The following is a 20,647-nucleotide window of genomic DNA, read 5'->3' on the forward strand; positions in this document are numbered from 1 at the left end:
ACGCGGAACTTGAGCATTGTCACGTATCAATGAAGCAGCTTCAACACAACGCAGTGGCAACGTTTGCGCTTATAATATCGGGTCTTGGAAAAGCGATAAATGGATCAACTGAGCATCTTTTACGAAATTGAGCTTTTGGTTGATTGAAGGCACCACCAGGCCATAAATAGCATTGGGTGTGTAAGTGTGTAAGTGTCTGGTAGGGATGCCCCGCGATCCCTTTGTTCTTGTATGCTTGTTATTAATCACATGCATTGCATCTTCCAGGCCGCGCCCTCCCTGTATACATGTCTGCACTACGGACTATATAAACCGCCATTGCCGTCTTGACATTCTTCTCATTTGACATGGCTCTCTAGATTCACAATGAAGGCTACCGTGGAAATTGCCTTGAGCGGCCTCGTCGGCCTGGCCGCAGCCAGCAATGCCAGCAATGCCAGCAGTAAATTCGACTGGGCGACCATCACCCCGTCAGAGCATCTCGAGTACCACGACTGCTTCGACGGCTTCCAGTGTGCACGCCTGACAGCCCCCCTGGACTACAGGAACGAGAGCGACCCGCGAACAATCGCCATTGCCATGATCAAGCTGCCCGCCGCGGTGCCAGACGACGACGCCTCCTTTGCAGGATCCGTCTTCACCAACCCGGGCGGGCCTGGCGGCTCCGGCGTCGAGTTCCTGCTCCGCAACGGCAGGGGCCTGCGCGACGTGCTGGACAAGCCCGGCCGGCGCCACTACGAGATGGTCTCGTTTGACCCGCGCGGCATCGGCAGCAGCACGCCCATCGCCAATTGCTTTGCCAACGACAGGCTCGGCCGCGACGGCGCGCTGCTGGAGCAACGGGGTCGCGGATCGCTCGCCAAGGACGAGGCGCTGCCGTATGTGCTTGCGCTGCAGAGGGCGATTGGGCAGCGGTGCGAGGCCGCGGACGAGAGCGGCGTCAATGGCGGGCAGATCATGGGGTTCATGGGCACGCCGAATGTTGCGCGCGACTTGGTGCAGATGGTGGACAAGGTTGCGGAGCTGCGTGCGCGCGAGGCTGGGGAGCGAGATGATCGCTTGGAATTGAAACGAAGAAGCTCGCCAGGGGGTATCGATGATGATGATGGCGACGTTCCGCGGCTGCAGTACATTGGCTACTCGTATGGCACGGTTCTGGGCAACTACTTTGCGTCCATGTTTCCCGGCCGTGTTGGGCGTCTGATGCTGGACGGGGTTGTCAATGCAGATGATTACTCTGGAGGACCCGTATGTGACGGCGTGAATATCATCTTCTTTATGGAGGTTTTGCTGACATTGTCTGTATAGGGCTGGTTGACCAACCTCGTGGACACCGATAAGCTGGCCGATCGTTTCTTCATCGGCTGCCACTTGGCCGGCCCCAAGGACTGCGCTCTCGCCCGCGAAGACGATGGCGCAGTCAAAGAGCGCTTCTACGCATGGCTCGAGAAGCTCGACAAGGAGCCAATCTCCGCAGTCAGTCCCTCCGGCGCCGTCGTCGTCATCAGCAGCCAGGACATCCGCGAGCTGCTCGTCCAGGCCCTCTACAAGCCGCGCGACTCGTTCAGGGGCTATGCGCAGGCCGTCGACGACGCCATGAGGGGAAACTCATCCGCCATTGTCGAGAGGCTCTTCTTCCGCCAGATTCCCCGACTCAAGGACGCCTGTGACGTTGACGGTGCTCCGGAGGACTTCATTCGAGAAGCCGGCTCTGGGGTGCTCTGCGCCGATGGCGACGACATCTCGGGCCATGAACTGGCCTGGTGGAAGCACTACGTCCGCCGCCTGGCCGCCACGTCGGCCTTTTACGGCGCCTACTGGGTCAACGTCCGCTTGTCGTGCAATGCGTGGGACTTCCACTTTAAGCCCAACTGGGTCTTCAAGGGCCCCTTTACCACGCCGCCGGCCGCGTCTTCTTCCGAGAAGCCGCTGCCTGGCCATCCCGCCGCTCCCCTCCTCTTCGTGTCCAACCGTCTGGATCCAGTGACACCTCTTGCTGCTGCTCGAGCCATGGCCGCTCAGCATCCTGGAGCTGGCCTTCTCATTGCCGAGGCCCTCGGGCACTGCACCAAGGGGAATGGCGATAGTGCTTGCTTGCACAAGCATATTGCTGATTATTTTGATACGGGGGTTGTGCCTGATGGCGAGGCTCGCTGCGAAGCTGACTGCGGTCCCTGGGATGCCGAGTGTGATGCTGTTGGAGCCCAGGCTATGCTACAGGAGAGCGAGGGCTACTATGGAAAGTACCCGTTGGGTGTGTTTTGAATAGAAAGCTGTACTGGAAATACTTTTGATTGTAGCAGTGTTGGGTTTTTGCGAATACTTGTTTCTCTAGAAAGTCTCCATATATCTGAGATTTTGTGGTTAGTTTCTGGTCTCAATGTGGGAGATGGATTATATATCTACATATATGTAAACGTGATTTTGCTAATTGTACGATAAGTGTAGAACCTTTAACGGATAACGACACACTTGTTTGAGCCCTCAATGTTTCAAGTAAAGCTCAAACAGCTTGATCTAATGCCGCATGTCCGAGACGGTACGAGACGGTAATGGATATCGAGTAAAATCTGCTTGCCAGCGTCAAATAAGTATAGCAACGCTGACCGAGCCTGGATGCCAAATACCACTTCTGATGATTAATTGGTTGGCATAGGCCTAGCGGGTAGTATCAAGTATCTCATCCATTCTCTGTAGGGAGAGGTAATCATCTCAAAGAGCTCACGCTGCATGAAATGGCAGCTAGGTTGAGTCAGATTGGTTGGGCTCTTGCCTCCAACTTGAGTCATCGTTATAGATCCTCTTGTAGCAATATCATTATCAAATGCCTTCTTCTAATTCCCCCATCTGCTTTTCATCATGCCTTCCGCACCGACTTTAGCAGTGGAGCAATTCTGGATCGTTTGCTCAGCCCAACCCTGTAAATAGGTTTGGCCAGTCCCAGCGCTGAAAGCCCTTTCTTATCACCCGATCTCTCTTCTTTCTCTAGTGTAGAGTGTTTCTTTATCTCTTTGGGTTCATCTTCATCTTCCGATTTGTCATCCAGAATGGTCTGGTCGTCGAGGGAAGCTTTGGCCTTACTCTTCTTGCCCGAAGCTGCTCTTTTCTGGTCGTCTTCCGTAGCTTCTGGTTTGAGTGTTTCTTCAACAGCATCCTGCTCCCTTGGCTCTTCTGCTGCGAGGTTCTCTGTGGCAGAATGGTCACCCTCTGAGTCACTCAACACAACAAGTTTCTTTCGACCCTTGGTAACTTTCTTCTTCCCACCGGTCTTCTTCTCACCCCTTACAGCAGGGGTGGGAGTGGCGGCAGCAAGCAGAGCGCTCTCGACAGCGGGCTCGTCTGACTGCTTCTTAGGCCTCCCTCGTTTCTTCTTCTGCGTCGTTGGAACTGGCGATATTGCATCAGTCGCCGGCGCAGGACTTTCAGCCAGCTTTACTGGTGGCGGCTCATCAGTTTCCAGAGACTTCTTTGGGCGACCTCTCTTCTTCTTTGACTTGGCAGCTGGCGTAGGACGTGCCACGAACTCGGCATCACTCCCCTCCGGCGGTAGCTCTTCCGGCGGTAGCTCCTCTGGTAGCGGAGGTTGATCAGCCAAATAATCCCTGTCGTCATGGTATTCCTGATCGACCTTCGGCTCAGGATTTAGATCAGGTGAATACCTTGGCTCAGGCTGTAAAATTTCATTAGCTCTCTGAGTGTATCATGCTCGGACAGTAGCCCACTTACAGCAACTTCATCCAGATCAGGTGCCGGCGCAGAAATTATGTCAGGAGAGGAGCCTCTTCGCGAGATGAAATTTCGATATTCTATTTTCTTGGTAGTGGTTGTGCTCTCCTGCTCCTCAGGATCCTTACTGCCAAAGCTCGGGATGGAGAACATTTGGTTCCGCGGTGTGTTGATGTTGGTAGCTGATCCACTTGATCCAACCGCATACTGTGTTTGCTGTTTCAAAAGCAGATTATTGTATCTTGGGATAGCACTAGATGCTCCGTTCACGGCATCGCCAGGCACACTTTTCACTATAGACGAGTTGTTTTGGAATGCCGAGTTGGTGTCGCCAATGGGTATGGCAGGGAGCGAGGTGCTCGATGCTGCTGCCGTCTCCAGCTCGTCATTAGTGCTGATAAGTTTGCTTTCATGAGGGGACATGACTAAATCAACGTCATTGCTTTGAGACAGAGCTGCTTCGGACTCGTCCAGCCGTCTCCGTTTCTTATCTCGACCTTCCATCCTTTCAAGATCATCCCAACGATTTTCAAGGGGCGTATCCGCACCCAGAGGAGACTTATCTCCCCCATAAGATTGATCCGGCGCATCTCCCCCCTGATCCTTTGCTTGTTCTTCCTGTAAGTTAGGCGCTCCCGGGCTGCTTGGTACTTCCCAAGGGTCCACTGCGCTCTGCGTCCTCTCCTGCGTCCTCTCCAACGTCCTTTCCGAGGACCTCATTGCTGGAAAGTTACGAGACATTTCTGAACGGGGATCCGTCACCGATGTCAGGGATGAATGATAGAAGCCTTTGGTAGTCCGCTGAAAGGGAACATCAGGGATTGTCATAGCCGAGCTTTGGTGTGGCGCATCTTCCAGCTCTTGTTGCAGTTGAAGCTGCAGTGCCCTCTCACAAGCAGCGGCATTCTGCTCATTAAAAATTTGCTGGAACAAAGCTGAGTCTGTGGAAGCAATTGCAAGACTCCCCTGTTCAGATGATCGCGTTTGCGCCTGAGGGACTGTCACTGGAGAAGGAGCGACAATCTCCTCGTTTGAGTCACTTTCTTCATCAGAATCTGCAATCATTATAGGGCCCATTCTGATGAGTCACAGATTCGAGAAAGAAAAGAAAAGAAAACAAAAAAACAACCACCTCCCAAATGCCGGCCCTGCTGCTTTACTTGCGAGTTAAGCTAGGAGGCTCTGACGATAGCTGGCACAGTATTACAGACGACAAACGCGGTTAGACGCCCAATTGACGCGCAAGCACGTGACACTACGTTCAAGAGCTCATCGCCTTCCGACGCAAGATGATTGCAAAAATTATCAATGGTATATATATTACTCTCGCATTACCAGCTTTTCAAGTGTATGCCAATTCACGCTATAACTGTAGATTCGCTAGCACAGGACGCTGCGGCTGGCCCTTCAAGTGCGCTGCCGAGCCTTTGTACAGACTCTGCCAGATAAATGCTTCGCTCAAAAGCAACTCAATATCCTTTTCGGCCCATGCCTTCGTGGGAAGGCTTTGCAAAAACATCATAATCTCCTGGAAATCCATCTTCACCAATTTATCAGACCACTTTACAAGAAGTGCTGCGCAAACGTAGAGATGAAACTCCGAAAAGCCTTGTTCTTCGGCCTAATCATCCGATTAGCTGGCTGTTGGCAGATAGTAGGCCAATAAATAGGGGTTTTACTCACAAGATATGTATCCCACATGCGAATCGTGTTCTTTACGCTGATTTCGCGCATAAGGAGACAGTTCATCCATCGAAAGCTAAACTGTATAAATTCAACACCCTCTTGCTCGAGGTGTTTGGATAACTTGGAGTCAATCCTGGCAGTCAGGTCACGCAAGGCTGTCACCTGTCTCTGAATACCAGGTTGAGCAACAATATAGTGGTCTTGAATGCCGTCAAGAAGTTTGGTAAGGCACCAAAATGAGTCTGCTTCCACAGCGTCCAAGACCGATTTAGGCAGCTGGCCTGGATCCATACCAGTCTCAATATCGGAGTCTGTCATGTAGAGTCCCAGGAAAACTTCCCAAAACGGAGTGACAAGGTCGTTGATGCCTTGAACGTATCCGCTGGCAGGATGCCTGACGGCCCAGACGTAGAGGATGCGTTCCAGCGACCTCTGCGTTGCCTCGTAGCTATACAGCTCAATATGAGGGTTTGTCCTGGGTATGTCGATGCTGATTTGGTGCCAAATAGCCTCATCTAGACCCCTCGCTTTTCCAGCTGAAGAGCTGCCGGTTGATGTTCCGCTTCTTTCAAATGCTTGCTTGACTCCATCGAGGTACTCTTTCCTCTTCCTCTCCAAGGTAGCGACTCGCCGCTCGCTATTCGTAGGGAGGTAGCTGAGAAGTAGTTGCCAGGTCATGGCACGCAGTTCATGCGGTACACCTGACCATGCTAATGAGCGAAGGTCGGGAAGTGATATCGATGATGCTTGAAGGAGTCGTTTAAATTTATTAATACGGGTAATTCGAGAATTAATTGCATCGGCTTCTTTCTGCGGTGCACTACTAGGAATAGAGGGGTAGTTAATCAGATGAAGCGCATTTGCCGGGTCTATACAGAAGTTAGCGCATCTTTCAATAGCACTGTAAAATGCTCATCAGAGTGTCAACGGGGTGTTGAGGTCCAACCTTTCAATATGTCCTTATATTGCGGCCGAAGGATCTTTCCTTCGCTCTTCTTTGGCATGGGATAGGTTGGTGCCGGTCGCTCAGCTGAAATATCTGCGCTGTTTGAATATCGCCGGGCCCGGACGCCGCCAAATGAACCGTCATTTGCGTATATCGAAGATCCTTGGCTCAGAACAGACTTGTTCTGAGTGGCTATTCGTTTTGATCGTCTCTTCATGTTTGAGAGGCTAGGGAGCCCAAAGTCGTCCCCATCGTCATCTTCATACCCTAGCATTTCGTCTTCGTCCGCTTTCCAATCATCGTTGGTGTTTGAGAGGAAGTTGATATAACTTTTAAAGGGTGGCGAGGTAGAGGCCGCAGAACCACGTGGTGGCGGCGGAGTGGCGTCGTTGAAGCGATTTCTGGAGGACGACGTTGAGGGAGGAGTTCTGGGGCGAGGCAAAGAAGAGCTGGAGAGGTTTCTTCATCATTCAATGTTAGCGATATCGAACGGGCAGGATGGGGCGATCTGCGGCGGTACCGTACAGAGTGTCGAATTTGAGGACATCCGCGTGGGAGTATGCCGCCCCAACAACCAGATTGGAACCATCTCGGCCAGCCGGGTTCGTGGCACTTCTTCTAGCTGTGCTGTCTCGCAACGGTGGTCTCCAAAATGGAGAGGCTGATCTGTAGCAGGGAGTGACGTTAGCGAAACGAGTGCGCTGGAGTTGGGAACGGGATGGGGTGATGCGGCATACTCAGACCGATCTAACGCGCGAGAGGAATCGAGCTTCGGTCAGCAACATGTCCCATTGTTCGGCGCTCAGGGCGCATTGTCCCTCGCAGACGACCGCGACAGAAGGCTTCAGATAACATACCGACCTGCACCATCTCCTGTGGCTGTGGAGATCAGCTGTTAGCATCCTCGTTCGTCGCCAGTTGTGACATAGGCCCAGGGGAGGAGGGGGTCTGCATGCAGGCACTCACTGAATTGACCGGCTTCTTGCCGCTCCCAGAGGACGACCACATGTTCACGAATGGTCGTCGAAAGCGCAAAGGGGAGGCCTCATTATGCGGGGTGTTGGGCGAACAAGTTCAATTAGTGACCGTGCCAAGCAAGTTGTAATCGCTGATGTTGCCTGTCCGTGTCTTGTCCACTTTGTCTCAGCCGAGCTCCATTTAGGCCACGCGCTGGGACGATGCATGTACAAAGTCGGGTACAGCAGGCACCGCGCTGAAGTGCCGATGCTAAGGCGGGGTAATGGCCCTGAACGGCCACTGAGCGCACTGCTATGGCGACTGCTAGCGCTAACGGCTGTACTTTTGCCTCGCGTCGACAAGGCTGGCACCTCCTGGCCACCTGCGGAGACACCCCCGACTGCGTACTCTACCTAAGGGCACCTGCGCGCTATCGGAAGTGGGCGCAAATCCCACACTAAAAAGATAGTCACTTAGTACTAGAGCGTATATTCTACACCAAATGCAAAGCCCAGCCTTGTTTCACGGAGAGATATCAGGGTGCAGGAACGCCAATAAGGACGACTCAGAGCCTTGGCCGTATGCAAGGCGTGTATTCTGTACAAGAAGCTCTTGACCACTCACCACTTTCTTGGCGAGAAACAGAGCTTGTGTTGCACAAGCACGTTCAATCACGGTCTTCTCCGTACCCACGATTGCTGCCTTAGTCAGCAACTAGGCACAGCAAAGCGCGGTCTGCTTTTAAGCTTTGCTAAGGAGCAACTTCATCCTCATCCTTACACCCAACACTGCAACACGTCGCCAATCTCTTCAATCTCTCCACCTTCTTTTCTCCACGCCGTCATCAAATCATCCGTTGCTTTCTTTACAGCAAAGGGATTTCACTAATCTAGATACTCTTCTGGTGTTGATCCGAGAGAGATTGGCGCTGCTAGCGATTCATTATCGCGGCATCCGGGATTTTCGCCTTACGTCAATTCTAAATTTACCTCTCTCTACAAACTTCCATCATGACAGAAGCTGAGAACTTCGAGGACGATCTCTTCGCCGACCTGTAAGGCTGTTTAATTCCCCTAGATTTCTTCTCTATTCATGTACTAATCTAGCGCGCTTATAGGTACGAAGATACCGACGCAAAGCCCGCCGCGCCGGCTGCGAGTGCTGTTCATCACACCGAAGCTAAAGCTCCCGAGCAGCCTGAGCCAGTGTCTGCTCCTGCTCCTATTAGTGAGCTGGACGATGGTGGCCACGATGCGATGAACCAAGATGTAGACGACGACGAAGACGACGTTGACTTCAACCTTGGAGGAGGGGGAGCCTCCACCAACACCCACATGATGCCACAAGACGACATGCCGTCAACTCCCCCATACGGGACTGTTCATAAAGCCAGTGCCAAGGAAGATGGGTGAGTTCTCTTGTTATGTGAAGCCAACAATACTCCGTGTATAATCCTTTTTCCCATGTTACCTGCGACAAGTGTCAGCAGCAGTGTTGCGATGTGATAAGAGCTATCAGCCAGCGCGTAATCCTGCATCCTGCAACCATATGATGGCATACATTTGCTTTGAGCAAAGTGACTGGCTTGATACGATGGGGAAGCAATCAGGTTCAGCTCAGGTTCAGCGGTGGAATGGCCTGGACTACCAGGAAGCACAGTATCAACGACCATGAGAGTTGTCGGCTGGGTTTTATCCTGATATTACCGGGAAAGAGTACAATAAGACGCCATCCCAAGTGAGAGATATTCCAAGGGAAATAAGAAGAGGAGGCAATGGCCTTTGCCCGTCTAGAGGCTGGTGGGGGTTCAAACTTTGATAAAGTTGAGGACAAACAAGATGACCTACCGACCAACTCTTTTCAATTCCATTATGGAATCTCTTCTTGTCTATTATAGCTCTCAGTCGCAGAGTCTTAAAATAGCCCGACGAGAGCATTTGCACTTCTCGGGAGGCTGTAGCAAGATTGACAGCGGGTAGCGCTTAGGGTCAACTCGTACCTAGCAACAGACAGTCAGAGACAGAGTCAAAACGATAGCACAAAAGACGAAAGACAGAAAAGAAAGGAAAACATATTTCGACATATTTCTGGCACATTGCGTCCCTTGCAGTCGCTGTCATGCCATTGGATCTCTCAAGCATCGCGTCGCAGTGGAGCCCATTTAAACGCCGTCAATGACATCTGCTGTTATGACATCTGCTGTTATGACATCTGCGGTTATGACATCTGCTGTTATAATCTCTGCTTCAATTCCGACAAGTAAGAGGGAATGCTTTGGACATGTATCGCATCGGATTTGGGGAGGGCCGACGGCCAGATACGTGCCGCCTGAGGTCCTGCGCATATATTCACACCTAAATAAGTCCTTCCTTATACGACAGGCGGCAGGGGCAAGCACACAGCCTTGACTTGAGCTATATGCATGTTTCCTCAATTGGCAACCCCTCCAAGGCCACTCGACCAGGTGACAGCAACAACGTATTGCGATGGACACTCACCATGGATCCCATTTTTATCTCAAAGAAAGCCGGCAACTGCCACATCTCTCATGTCACTGCCTGATGAAATCTCAGTCGCAAATCTGCATACTGCATGAATGAATTTTGATATATTTCGATTTGATTTGGCTTTCATTTACATACTATTCACAAGGAGCCCATAACGTTCGATATGCGATTGCTAACGTTTGCTAATATAGAAAAATGTTCATTGGTGGATTAAACTGGGAGACGACTGACCGTATGTCCTAATTCATCCCGCGAAGTAATTTACAGAGATGCTAATAGTTGACAGAATCTCTCCGAGACTACTTTTCCCAATTCGGCGAAGTCGTCGAGTGCACTGTGATGCGAGACAGCAGCTCCGGCCGATCCCGAGGGTTTGGTTTCTTAACCTTCAAGGACGCCAAAACTGTCAATATCGTCATGGTCAAGGAGCATTTCCTGGACGGTAAAATTGTGGGTCCTATTCCCTGTCGATACCCTGATGTTTGAGAAGTGCCTTTGTTTTTACTAACTCTGATATCAAGATTGATCCCAAGAGAGCAATTCCTCGCGATGAACAAGAAAAGACCAGCAAGATTTTTGTTGGTGGAGTCAGCCAAGATACTACAGATCAAGAGTTCCGGGAGTATTTTGCCCAGTTTGGTAGGGTCGTTGATGCCACGCTGATGATGGATAAAGACACAGGCAGGCCTCGAGGTTTTGGGTTCGTTACTTTTGAAAGCGAAGCCGGCGTCGATGCTTGCATCAATGTGCCCCTTGAAATACATGGAAAGCCCATTGAAGTTAAAAAGGCCCAGCCGAGGGGCAACCTACGAGAGGAAGAGGAGGCGTCGAAACGTGGAAAATTCAGAAAGGGTGATGACCAGTCCGGCCAAGCCGGAATGGGTCAACAAATGGGTGGTAACAACTCAGGTATGACACCACAGGTCATGGCCCAATACTTCCAACGAATGCAGCAATACTTTGCCATGATGCAGTCACAAATGGCCATGTCTCGAGGCATGCCTATGAACCCGGCCATGTGGCAGCAGATGCAGCAGATGCAACAGATGCAACAGATGATGGGACGTGGTGGTGGTCCTGGACAGAATATGATGAACAATATGAACCCCCAAATGATGCAGCAGATGCAACAGATGCAGCAGCAAATGATGCAGCAGCAACAGGGCGGTGTTCAGGGCGGCGGTGATGGTAGCTACAATGGCTATGACCAATATCAACAGCAAGGTTCCCAAGGCCATGGCAGCGGCAGGCGAGGTGGCCGCGGAGGCTATGGCGGCGGCGGATACAACAATATGGGTGGAGGTGGAGGAGCTCCTACATCTTGGGAGGGCATGTACGACGATGTGCCACAGCCTAACGCCGGCCAGGGATCATCTCGACGTGGTGGAAGCGTTGGGCAGGGAACCCCCGACCCTCAGCACTCACCGCCGGCCAACGCTCCCACAGGGCCAAAGAACGCTGGAAAGCCTGGCGCAAACTACCGTGGTGGTGGACGTGGCGGAAGCAGAGGCTTCCATCCTTACGCTCGATGACCGAACTGATTAGGAATTGTTACATCCGATCAGGATGATTCCCAGTTTGACGTTTTCAACTGTTCGAAGAGTCAAGTGGGAAATAGGAGGGACCGCTCAAACTGTTATCCGCTGCAGATGAGCCTTTTCGCCGTCACTCCTTTTTTTCTTTCGGAATGATGGAACTTGTATTATTACTACTTACTGAATATCCAGATTGAGGGAACCGGCACGATCTACTGGGCTAAGCATCTAGAAGAGCATGGAAGGATGGTGGATGGGGGGAGGAAGGGGACGTTTTTTTCCCTCTCTTACTTGTGGACTGATTTGATTTCGTTTAAAGGTTTTTCTTTTTTTTTTTTTGTTTAGCTATGACAGGTGGAAAGGGAAGACGCTTGCACTTATTTACTACTATTACTTTTTTCGAGAAACAGGGTCAGTTTGTGGACTCGGGGACAAGAACAAAAAAACATGGGTCGTTTCGTTTACTACTATCAGTATGGTATAATATATAGTATCAAAGTTTAAACTTGGCATTGTGATGTTGCAACTTGCGCAGAGAGGCGTCAGAATACGAGTTAGACAAGTAGCTTTGCTTGGGGGCATAAAAAAGAGGGTATGTATGTATATAACTTATGCGTCACTGTCTTCTCTTGCAAGACTCACCCTCATAGGAATTAAAACTGCTGAGTGTTTGGGTTTGAAGGGATCAAACACGTTGTAATGCGAATAATAAAAAAAAAGACTGTATTTGGGAAAAAAAAAAGGGTTCTTTGCTATCTCATGCATCCAATCCGGTTTGGTATATGTTCTATCCATGCCCGCTTCCCTGCTCCTAATGAGCTCCTCACAAAATCTCAACAAAACGCTTCATGCGCCTTTCAGAAAAAAAAAAAAAATACTATATGCATCCCGCTCTTTAGTAAGACTAAGTAAAACCATTTGCCGGCCGTTATATCCAAGGCATGCTGGGGGAGAAAAAGAGAGAAAAAGAGAAGAGGAACAAAAGTAAATGCCACAATCATGTGTATCATAAAGAAGAAAGAAATAAGAAAACAAACGAGAAAATAAGAGATAAATCGGAAGCAAAATAGCAAAACAAGAAGAAAAAAAAATTCAGAAAACAAGAGAACAGAAGAGAAAAACCTTCCCTAAAATCGTCTATAGTTATCACCCTCTTCAAGCTTCTTCAAAACACCAACAGCATCAGCAAGCAGGATATTTCGCCCGCCCAGACACTCTTTCTCGAGCGTCGCGCGCGCAAGGTTCACCGCGCCGGAGCCAACCTGCTTATACCGCACAGTCATTTCCTCAATCTGGCCAGGCTCCATGCTAGACACGTCAAGGAGCCACTGTATGGCGGCTTTCCGAGTCGGCGCCTTTGTCTCGGTGCGGCTGATGCCAATGTGTCCAAAGGCCCAGCAGATGAGGGCGCAGACGTAGATGCCCCAAAAGTCGGAAATATCCTTTTTCTGAGCGCGCTGGAAACGTGGAGATATGGAGGAGGCGGAGGAGACGCTTCCATCCTTGCTCGCGAATCTCGAGATTCCGAGGAATAGGTTGAGAGCTCGAGCGGCAAAGGCAGTTGCGACGGCGGCACTGCCAGAGTCTCGCCATTTTTCGAGCTCTCTCTGGTGCTCCATGAACTCGGTGGCTTGGAGCACCTTTTTGTTGAAAACCCAGCTGTCGCCCGAGACTGACAAGAGGGTATGCAGCGGTGTATAGTGAAGGGCAAGATGTGACATTGCGACTGGTGAATCTGGGAACAGATTCATAATTCTAAAGTGACTCATGCTAATACTTGAGGCATTGTCCAAAAGATCAACCTTTGTAAGAGTTTGTCGCTGGGGAAGCTGAAGAACGAATGCGAGCAAGAACAGCGATGCGTCAAATGCAGGAATTGATGCAATGTTAGCAGCAGAAATATGCTCAAGACTCGTCGCTCCAATGGTCTCTGGCATAGCTGCTTGGCTCATGCGACTCCATTCTTCATAGTTTTGTGCATCCCATAGATGTAGCGTGCCCATTGACAGCGGCACCGGAAGAGTCGCAGGGTCTGTATAGTCCAGTCCAATGACTGCGGCACGAGGCTGTTCCAGATATGACGATGCATGGACGTCGAGTAGGAAACAGGCAGCCAACAGGCGCCTCCTCGATTCCACATGGACCCAAATGTTCCATTGCTGGGAAGTGTCGCACGACTCCATGTTCGATGGGTAGGTGGTTTGTGCGTTGATGACCTGCATTCAAGGGAGAAATGAGTAAGATATAAGATGATGCTTTTCGTTTTACCAGACTTTAAATGGAGAAAAAGAAAATAAAAGAAGAAAAAAGAAAATAAACGGTAGAAAAGAAAGTAGAAGAGAATAAAAAGAAAAGAAGAGAGAGACGAAAATAGAGATACAGTAGAGGAAAGAGCCAATTGATATTGAGCGTAAAAATTCAGATGCGATTTTGAAAACATAGACTTGAAGGGGGCATCATGAGATATTCGTAATCATGCAACAAGAAGAAAAAAACAGACATAAAATTCCCAGAAAACAGCATAATAAGAAAGAAAAGAAGACAAAAGAAAACAAAGATAAAACCAAAAACGCTTCACGTGAGGGCAGAAAAAACAACGTCGGTTCATGAACGAGAACCAATAAATCTAGTGAGGACTAACCATTTGGAAAAGTGCCTCAAAGCGAGGCGATTTCTGATATGCCTTTTTATTTCTTCCTCGGAAGACGGCATAGTATTCGCCTAGAATTGTAGCTTGCACAACCGGCCATTCTGGGGCTCCAGAGTCGGTGTACTGGATTATGAATGTTAGCTGTTACTCGTCTATTGCAATTCATATGGGTTTTCGTATTTCTCTTACCATCTTTGCCTTGTCCATTGCATAGGTATGCAGCTGGTGTCCATTGGCGCGATGCTCTACATGCTCGAGGAATTGGGTGGCGACAGCCGCCATGGCGCACTTTAGTATCTCGAGTTGATCTTCGGGTATATTCGTAGGGTTTTCAAAAGTTGGTCTGTGAATTATTGGATGCTGGGAATGCACTTTATCCCAGTACACCTCGATGTAAGTGGGGATCATGTCTCGGATTTGCTGGCTTAGAATTGCAGGCGCGGGCATCAGAGTATAAAGGCCCAGAGCATCTACAGGCTCGCGACCGCCATTGCGAGGATACATCATGCGGTCTACGGGCAGCGCAGACGGTGCCGCGATCATGGTCTCACTCGACTGACCCACGATCATATGGGGCGGAGTTATGCTGCGGACCGAGTTGTCAAGCATTTGATGCGGGCTGTAAAGATTCGGGGCATGTTCGTAGGTAGGAAAGGGAGTCCCTATGCTATCCCCATAGACTGAGGAATAGACTTGCGGAGGGGTAGTAGCGTAGGGAAAAGACATGGCGTAGCTGCCATCGGCAATGACGGGGCTTGGGGATGTGGTGTATGATGGAATTTGCGCTGTCCATTCGGTGTTGTGAGCTCGACCCGATGAATGTTGAAACTTGGAGCTGCCAGGTGCAGGGGTCGAGTAAGCACTGCCTGAAGCAGTTGATGGAATGCCCGAGCTATCCGTCCAGGTGATGCTTGGAGAGGTGGTTTCAGGCATACAGAGTTCGGGAACGGGGGGGTTCAACGCGCTCAGTCCAGCAGGAGGAGCTTCGCTGTAGCCGGAGACGACTCTGGAATCTGGCATCTGTACAGCCATACTGGGGTCTACCACGCCGATATCCGCCATCTGGTATGTGCTCTGTGTATCTCGCATGTGCGGCGACTGCATGTGCGGCGACTGCATTACGCTTCCCTGAGGCGTCGATCTGTTGACTGATGACCAGTGGCCAGGGTGCACTCCCATGCTAGAGGCAGGCGTTGTGGCAGCGGCGACATAGGGTGAGGCTGCTTGCATCGAGGGTGCCGGTGGTGAACTGCTGTAGGGTCGAGCTGGGCTGCTATCAGATCGACGTCGCCGGGATGAGTCTCGTTTCAGTCTACCTTCTTGCTCGCCACTGATGCCTATATTCAGCACTCGTTCGAATCGTTGAGATGATGTTGGGCCAGTTGAGGAGACTTACTGTCTTTGTAGATGTCGGTCCAGTAAATCCTTGCGGTGGAATACCTTCTTGCAGCCGGAGACGGTGCAAGATAGCTCAGGTGGCTGATGGCCTAGTTGATGTCGTCTGTAGATATGAGAGTGAGCTAACATTCAATGATGAAAGGATGAGATGAGAGAGAGAGAGACTGTGTGTGTGTGTGTGTGTTGAGCATCGACATACCTTAGGTGTTCTGCTCTTGTGAATGTCTTCCAAGTGAGAAGAGGAGATCCCATGTTAGCACAAGCTCTTGACAAAACACAAGATGTAAGAGACGATGATGATGAATGATGAGTGAACATACCTTTGGTGGTCGACAGGTATCACACGTATGAACAGGAACCCCCTTCTTGGCTCGACTGACTCTTCCAGTAATGGGCGTCAGCTTGACAGGGTGCTCCCCTGAAGAGCCTCCTGGCATGACGGGCCTCATGTTTGCTCCGGTGTAGTATGCTGATGAATGGTTCTGACCCTGCCCATAGGAAGAGTCCATGGAGTCAGTGCTCGTGTTGCTGCGTCGACGGCCTCCAGGATGGTTATTATATCCCAGGGGTTGTGCTGCGGGGTGGTGAAGTATGTGAGGAAGAGATGTTTGGCCGGACAGATCCACAGGGATGTTATATCTGGGCATGGGGACGGAGAGATCTTGATCGATGGCGATTCTCGAGGTCGGCCTTCGGTCCCTTCTTATGGAGTGAGGATCGGCGTGGTCGTCTTCGACATTCATAATGTTCCTGAGGCTCCCCATTGTGGATAGAACCCAAGACCCAGATCAAAGATGAGATGCAGGTTTAATAAAGATGAAGGAAGCAGGTACCAGGGAGTCGTGGAGCACAAGAGGCTATCTTAGTATACACACAGCCCAGCCTGCTGCGAGGAGGTACTGCTAGTGCCGTGACGTGTGTGAAGTGAAGCTGTAAAGATCATGGATTAAGATGCCGAGACTCGTTGAGGAGACAAAAGCACGGGTAAGGGAGAGCAAGGGTATGTTGGGTGGTGTAAGAGAGACAAGAGTGGTCGACAGGAAGTCAACCCGCGGCGGGTTGGGGTGGGCGAGTCGGCGATCGTCCCAGCCTCAGCCTCGCTGGTTCACAAACGCCGTTCTCCAGATACGATACGACGTTGGATGCCTTTTGAGAGACAAATATAGGAAACAGGACAACGCATTCCCCGCGGGTGCTGGAGCATGGAGTATGGCAGTCGTGACGGCGGCGGCAGAGAAGGAGAGAGAGAGCGCGCAAGTAGTCTACATGTATGTCCATGTGTGGGAGCAGACGGGACCCCGGCGGGCCACCAGAGCCGGATTCCATGGTGAAGCCCTTGGATTCATGATCCTGGTTCCATGACGAGCCGTGGGCGGGCAGCTGAGCTATGGGGTGCATGTAGAACCAGACAAAACGGCATGGGATGGGCTCGAGAGTCTCTCAAAGCGGTGTCGACAGCATCAGCTCGCGCGCCGCTCGTACTGGGTACCTGTACACGGACGTGCGAGCAATCCCTCTGGCGCACGCCCAGGCCAACCAGAGCTCCCACAGCGCAGCTAGACCCGGTCCGAGGCTGACAGAACCATGTCGGGAGGAGAGACGAGGGTGGAGACGCCGCCGCGTGGTTGAGCCAGCCCTGTCCGCGGGAGCGAACGGGCCATGACTGGGGTAGACACTAAAAAGCTCCGTCCAGATGGGCGCTGCGAATCGCATGCCGGCTGCGGTCTCTTCATTGGGCGCAGCACGGCAGAGAGGGTGGCGCGCAGTGGAGGGGGTCAGAAATGTCTGCCTGTCATAAGCAGCGCCATGATTGATGGGTGTTGCGGCCGCGCCAAAGTTGGGCACACAAGGATTCCTGCTCTGCCATGCTATGCCATGCTATGCCAGACTCAGCTCCATCCGGTACAATGTGCGTCGTACCGGTCGTAGGGGAAGGCCTTGGCTAGACTCTGGATATAATTAGAACGCTGCTCCTTATCGACATGCAGGCCAGGCCAGGTCAGGGCGTCCATTGCTGATGGCCTGTTTGGGCTCGAAGATGCGCGACAGGCTGGAAGCAGACGGTTGTCCCAGTTTTTCCCGTGGGCTGGTACGACCACCGACAGGCCTGTGCACGGAATTGATGAGGTCTGGCACATATAGTAGGCCTACAGTAGATACATACATACATGCTGACTTTGCAAAGATAGGGCAGTGCATCAGTCCCCACGGCAGAGAACGCCAGCAAGGGGGATCCAAGGACGGCGCGGGTATGGCGTCAAGGTCCCAGTCCCGCGGCTCCAGCGGGGTTGTTAGATGGGAATGGCTGTCGTGGCTGTCGCTCGCCGGGTCCCTTGGCCGGAGGCTGCTTCTTGCGTATATTGGAGTATTCGTGTTGATTCCGGCTGCTGAGGCTTGCTGAGACATGGCCATTGCTTCTCGTGAGGTGCGCGCTTGGCGACAAAGGACAGGGGCAGGGCCCGTCCATTTTTCCGGCGAGAACCAGCGCTGACAGTAGATCTCGTCGCACAAGAGTGATACTGTACTTGGCCTGCTCGTACTAGACGAGAGTGCTCGATTCCTCTGCACAATACCTACCTAGACGACTAGCAGCAGTATTACAAGAGTGAGCGCGGGTGGGCTCCTCTGCTGAAGCGAAATCCGACGGCAGTGGGGCGTCTCTTGTCTCTCCGACAGGCCATCCGCCACAAAAAGCAAGTCTCGCTGAGCGGTGGTTGGCGCCCAGGGCATCGCGTGAGTGAAACCGGGATTTTCTGGCGTTCACGAGAACAGAGGCGTGTCTGTTGTTTTGCCACCGAGCTGTGCGCTCATAGGCCGGCGCTGCGAGTCCTCTCTTCCCGCAGCGCGCATCACGTAAAAGATGAGACTGGAACTAGACAGCAAATGCAAATACTGTGCGTCACCGTCTGGCCAGAAACGGCAGCGCGGTCTGCGCAGTGGTTCATGATCATCAGCCGGGGTGTCTGCTTCGCCCGTAAACAACAGCTCCCCTTTGGCGCATCGGCGGCTAGTCTGGGCGACAGGGGTGGGCGAAGAAGGTTTCCCCGTCCGTGTCTCTCTAGCTCTTGGTGTTTCCAGCCCACCGGAGCCACTGGCCAGAGGACCTCCAGTCTCCAGACGCTTACTACTACTACTACTACTACTACTACTACTACTACTACTACTAGTATACTGTACCCTCGAAGGATCTCCTGCAGCACCTTGTACAGTACTTACTGTAGGAGGGCATCGCACTCTTCTATGCATCCGTTCTAGAAAGGATCCTGCAGTAATACTGACACAAGTTGGTTTCACGCCTCCTCGAGCTGCAGGTGATGATGCGTGATGTTCGTATAATCTCGTTAATGCGTATGCGCGGTGCTATGCAAGTGTCCTCATGCCGCCTCCTGCATCGCTCGCACAGAAGAATAGCTGCGTTCTCCTTGCGCAAAAGGGGCCATGCGGCTGAGAAGGCATCGGTCACCTCCGCGCAAAGAAGAAGGCAGGAAATTGGAAGCCCCTCCAAACACGGCTCAATATGTTCTTCTGCAAATATCGGTCAAGCTGCCAATGAGCGCCTCCTCCCTGCCTTGACGGTCCCGAAGCGACGAATCATGGCCGGCCTCTGGTTTCAGCAAGGACAGCGGCTTTGCTAGCGACGCAGTGGCGGCCACCTTTTGCGCACCTCAGCTGGCGGAGCGCTGCAAATGAACATGTAAGGAGGGCCCAGAGCTGAAAAAAAAAGGTCCAGTCCCCATCTGTCGAGCGTCCATGGTGCGCAGAGCTGACGTCCCGGTGGGCCAGGGGTTTGTTTAACATGCGCACGCCATTCGCGTTAGTGCAATCCCAAGAGAGAGAGACGTCAATCAGTGATGGACAGAGTAGGCTCCGCGTCCACGAGGCCATGGCCCGCTCCCGTGGAGCCCGAGAGTGCCCGCCTTGGTGCTCAACTAGCTCGCCGTATGGTGATGTGAATTGGTGAAGCTGCTGCTGCTGCCAAACGCGGGAGTGCCGTGCTTGCAGCGACCGCAGAATCCAGTCCGCTGTGGTCAGAACTATCGGCGGTGATGCTGCTGATAGCGTCCTTTGGAAGCGGTTCTTTTGCGTCCCAAGATCCATTAGTAGCGACTACCGGAATGCCCACCTCACTGGATGGGCCCCGGAAGGGTGGATGAGCAGAGCGAGGAGGAAAACCAGCCGTTTGGGTCCTCGTACATGCACCGTGGCCAGGAACCATGTCTTCTCTTAGTCACTGCCTCTTAGTCTCTGTCTGCCTCTCTCTGCCTTCTGATTCTGTCTCTCTCTCTCTTGCTCTCTGTCCCTGGAGTTCGGTCGCCAGAACAGTCGTCGTGCATGGCCGCATCCTGGTAGATCTGGCCTTCTCCAATCTCATCTCATCTCAGCCACTCGAAGAAAAAAACATCCTGTTCGCCAACAGCCCACGCTCTCTACTCGCAAGTTTATTTTTCTCCTCCAAAGTCCAAGGACATGAGATGAGGGACCCAAGCAGGTGGTCGCTAAAGATTTGCGGGCCAGCGGGCCAGAGTTGGGGGCCAGATGAGCTACAAATCCAGCTAGTGCGTCGCTAGCGCATCGCTATGTACTGGGTACGGCTGGCGGCAGCAGCTCCCCTTGCCTGGATTCGGAAATGAGAGCAGCAGACCCAAGATACTGCTGCTGGGAACAAGACATTTGGAACTGCGGTCAGCGCCCGCTGCGAGTATTACTTGTGGGCGATGTGCCGCCAGGATTCAACCAAGTGTCTCTTCACCTGCCGTTTGGATGATTACCGAGGACTTGGATTACCCATCTCATTACTCGCTACCGACTAGGAGCAGTAATGGGGACATGGACTCATCATACCTGTAGTGCGTGCAGAGGCAGCATCACCACCATTCCCGGATACCTGTACTGCTACTACTACAAGTCCATCAGTGCCGACAGCCACTCCCCCGCAAGTCATGTGTCGCAGGGGTTTCGGCGAAGGATGTGGGATCAACACGCTCGTTTCATCTTTCTTGGACATTCCATGTACTCCGTATAGCTTGTAGGTATACCTTACATTGGGCACCACCGGAAGCGTTCCGTATCCAGAGGGATTGCATATACGCAAACTGGTGGTGGCTTCTCCAACGTACGTGATACCTTTACGCTTATAACACGTAAGTGCCCACTACCTACTACCTTGCCTTTGACACCTCTCAGGAACCTGAGCACACAGTCACCGCCAATGTGACCGCAGCGCTCATTCATTTTAAAACTG

General features: G+C 51.9%; 5 protein-coding genes across 5 annotated transcripts; 2 read left to right on the forward strand and 3 right to left on the reverse strand.

Annotated features, from left to right (window-relative positions):
• Positions 1-366: 366 nt before the first annotated feature.
• TGAM01_v205017 (hypothetical protein) lies at positions 367-2,265 on the forward strand (the record flags this gene model as incomplete). Its single annotated transcript, XM_018803528.2, has 2 exons — positions 367-1,248; positions 1,309-2,265. The coding sequence occupies 2 exons, from the start codon at positions 367-369 to the stop codon at positions 2,263-2,265; spliced, it is 1,839 nt and encodes a 612-aa protein (XP_018663225.2).
• Positions 2,266-2,857: 592 nt separating this feature from the next.
• Positions 2,858-7,366, reverse strand: TGAM01_v205018 (hypothetical protein; the record flags this gene model as incomplete). Its single annotated transcript, XM_024549558.1, has 8 exons — positions 2,858-3,670; positions 3,727-4,781; positions 5,164-5,347; positions 5,410-6,281; positions 6,497-6,807; positions 6,884-6,980; positions 7,216-7,237; positions 7,325-7,366. 8 exons carry the CDS (start codon positions 7,364-7,366, stop codon positions 2,858-2,860), a joined length of 3,396 nt encoding a protein of 1,131 aa, XP_024405690.1.
• A 2,651-nt stretch (positions 7,367-10,017) lies between these two features.
• TGAM01_v205019 (hypothetical protein) lies at positions 10,018-11,354 on the forward strand (the record flags this gene model as incomplete). Its single annotated transcript, XM_018803525.1, has 3 exons — positions 10,018-10,054; positions 10,109-10,272; positions 10,344-11,354. The coding sequence occupies 3 exons, from the start codon at positions 10,018-10,020 to the stop codon at positions 11,352-11,354; spliced, it is 1,212 nt and encodes a 403-aa protein (XP_018663222.1).
• Positions 11,355-12,484: 1,130 nt separating this feature from the next.
• TGAM01_v205020 (hypothetical protein) lies at positions 12,485-16,169 on the reverse strand (the record flags this gene model as incomplete). The annotated part of the gene is made up of 6 exons (XM_024549559.1): positions 12,485-13,573; positions 13,999-14,148; positions 14,197-15,337; positions 15,404-15,508; positions 15,605-15,630; positions 15,726-16,169. The coding sequence occupies 6 exons, from the start codon at positions 16,167-16,169 to the stop codon at positions 12,485-12,487; spliced, it is 2,955 nt and encodes a 984-aa protein (XP_024405691.1).
• A 676-nt stretch (positions 16,170-16,845) lies between these two features.
• TGAM01_v205021 (hypothetical protein) lies at positions 16,846-17,417 on the reverse strand (the record flags this gene model as incomplete). Its single annotated transcript, XM_018803523.1, has 2 exons — positions 16,846-17,260; positions 17,326-17,417. 2 exons carry the CDS (start codon positions 17,415-17,417, stop codon positions 16,846-16,848), a joined length of 507 nt encoding a protein of 168 aa, XP_018663220.1.
• Between the last annotated feature and the right edge of the window lie 3,230 nt (positions 17,418-20,647).

Source organism: Trichoderma gamsii (assembly GCF_001481775.2).
Source record: "Trichoderma gamsii strain T6085 chromosome Unknown Scaffold_15.2, whole genome shotgun sequence".
Lineage (NCBI taxonomy): Eukaryota > Fungi > Ascomycota > Sordariomycetes > Hypocreales > Hypocreaceae > Trichoderma > Trichoderma gamsii.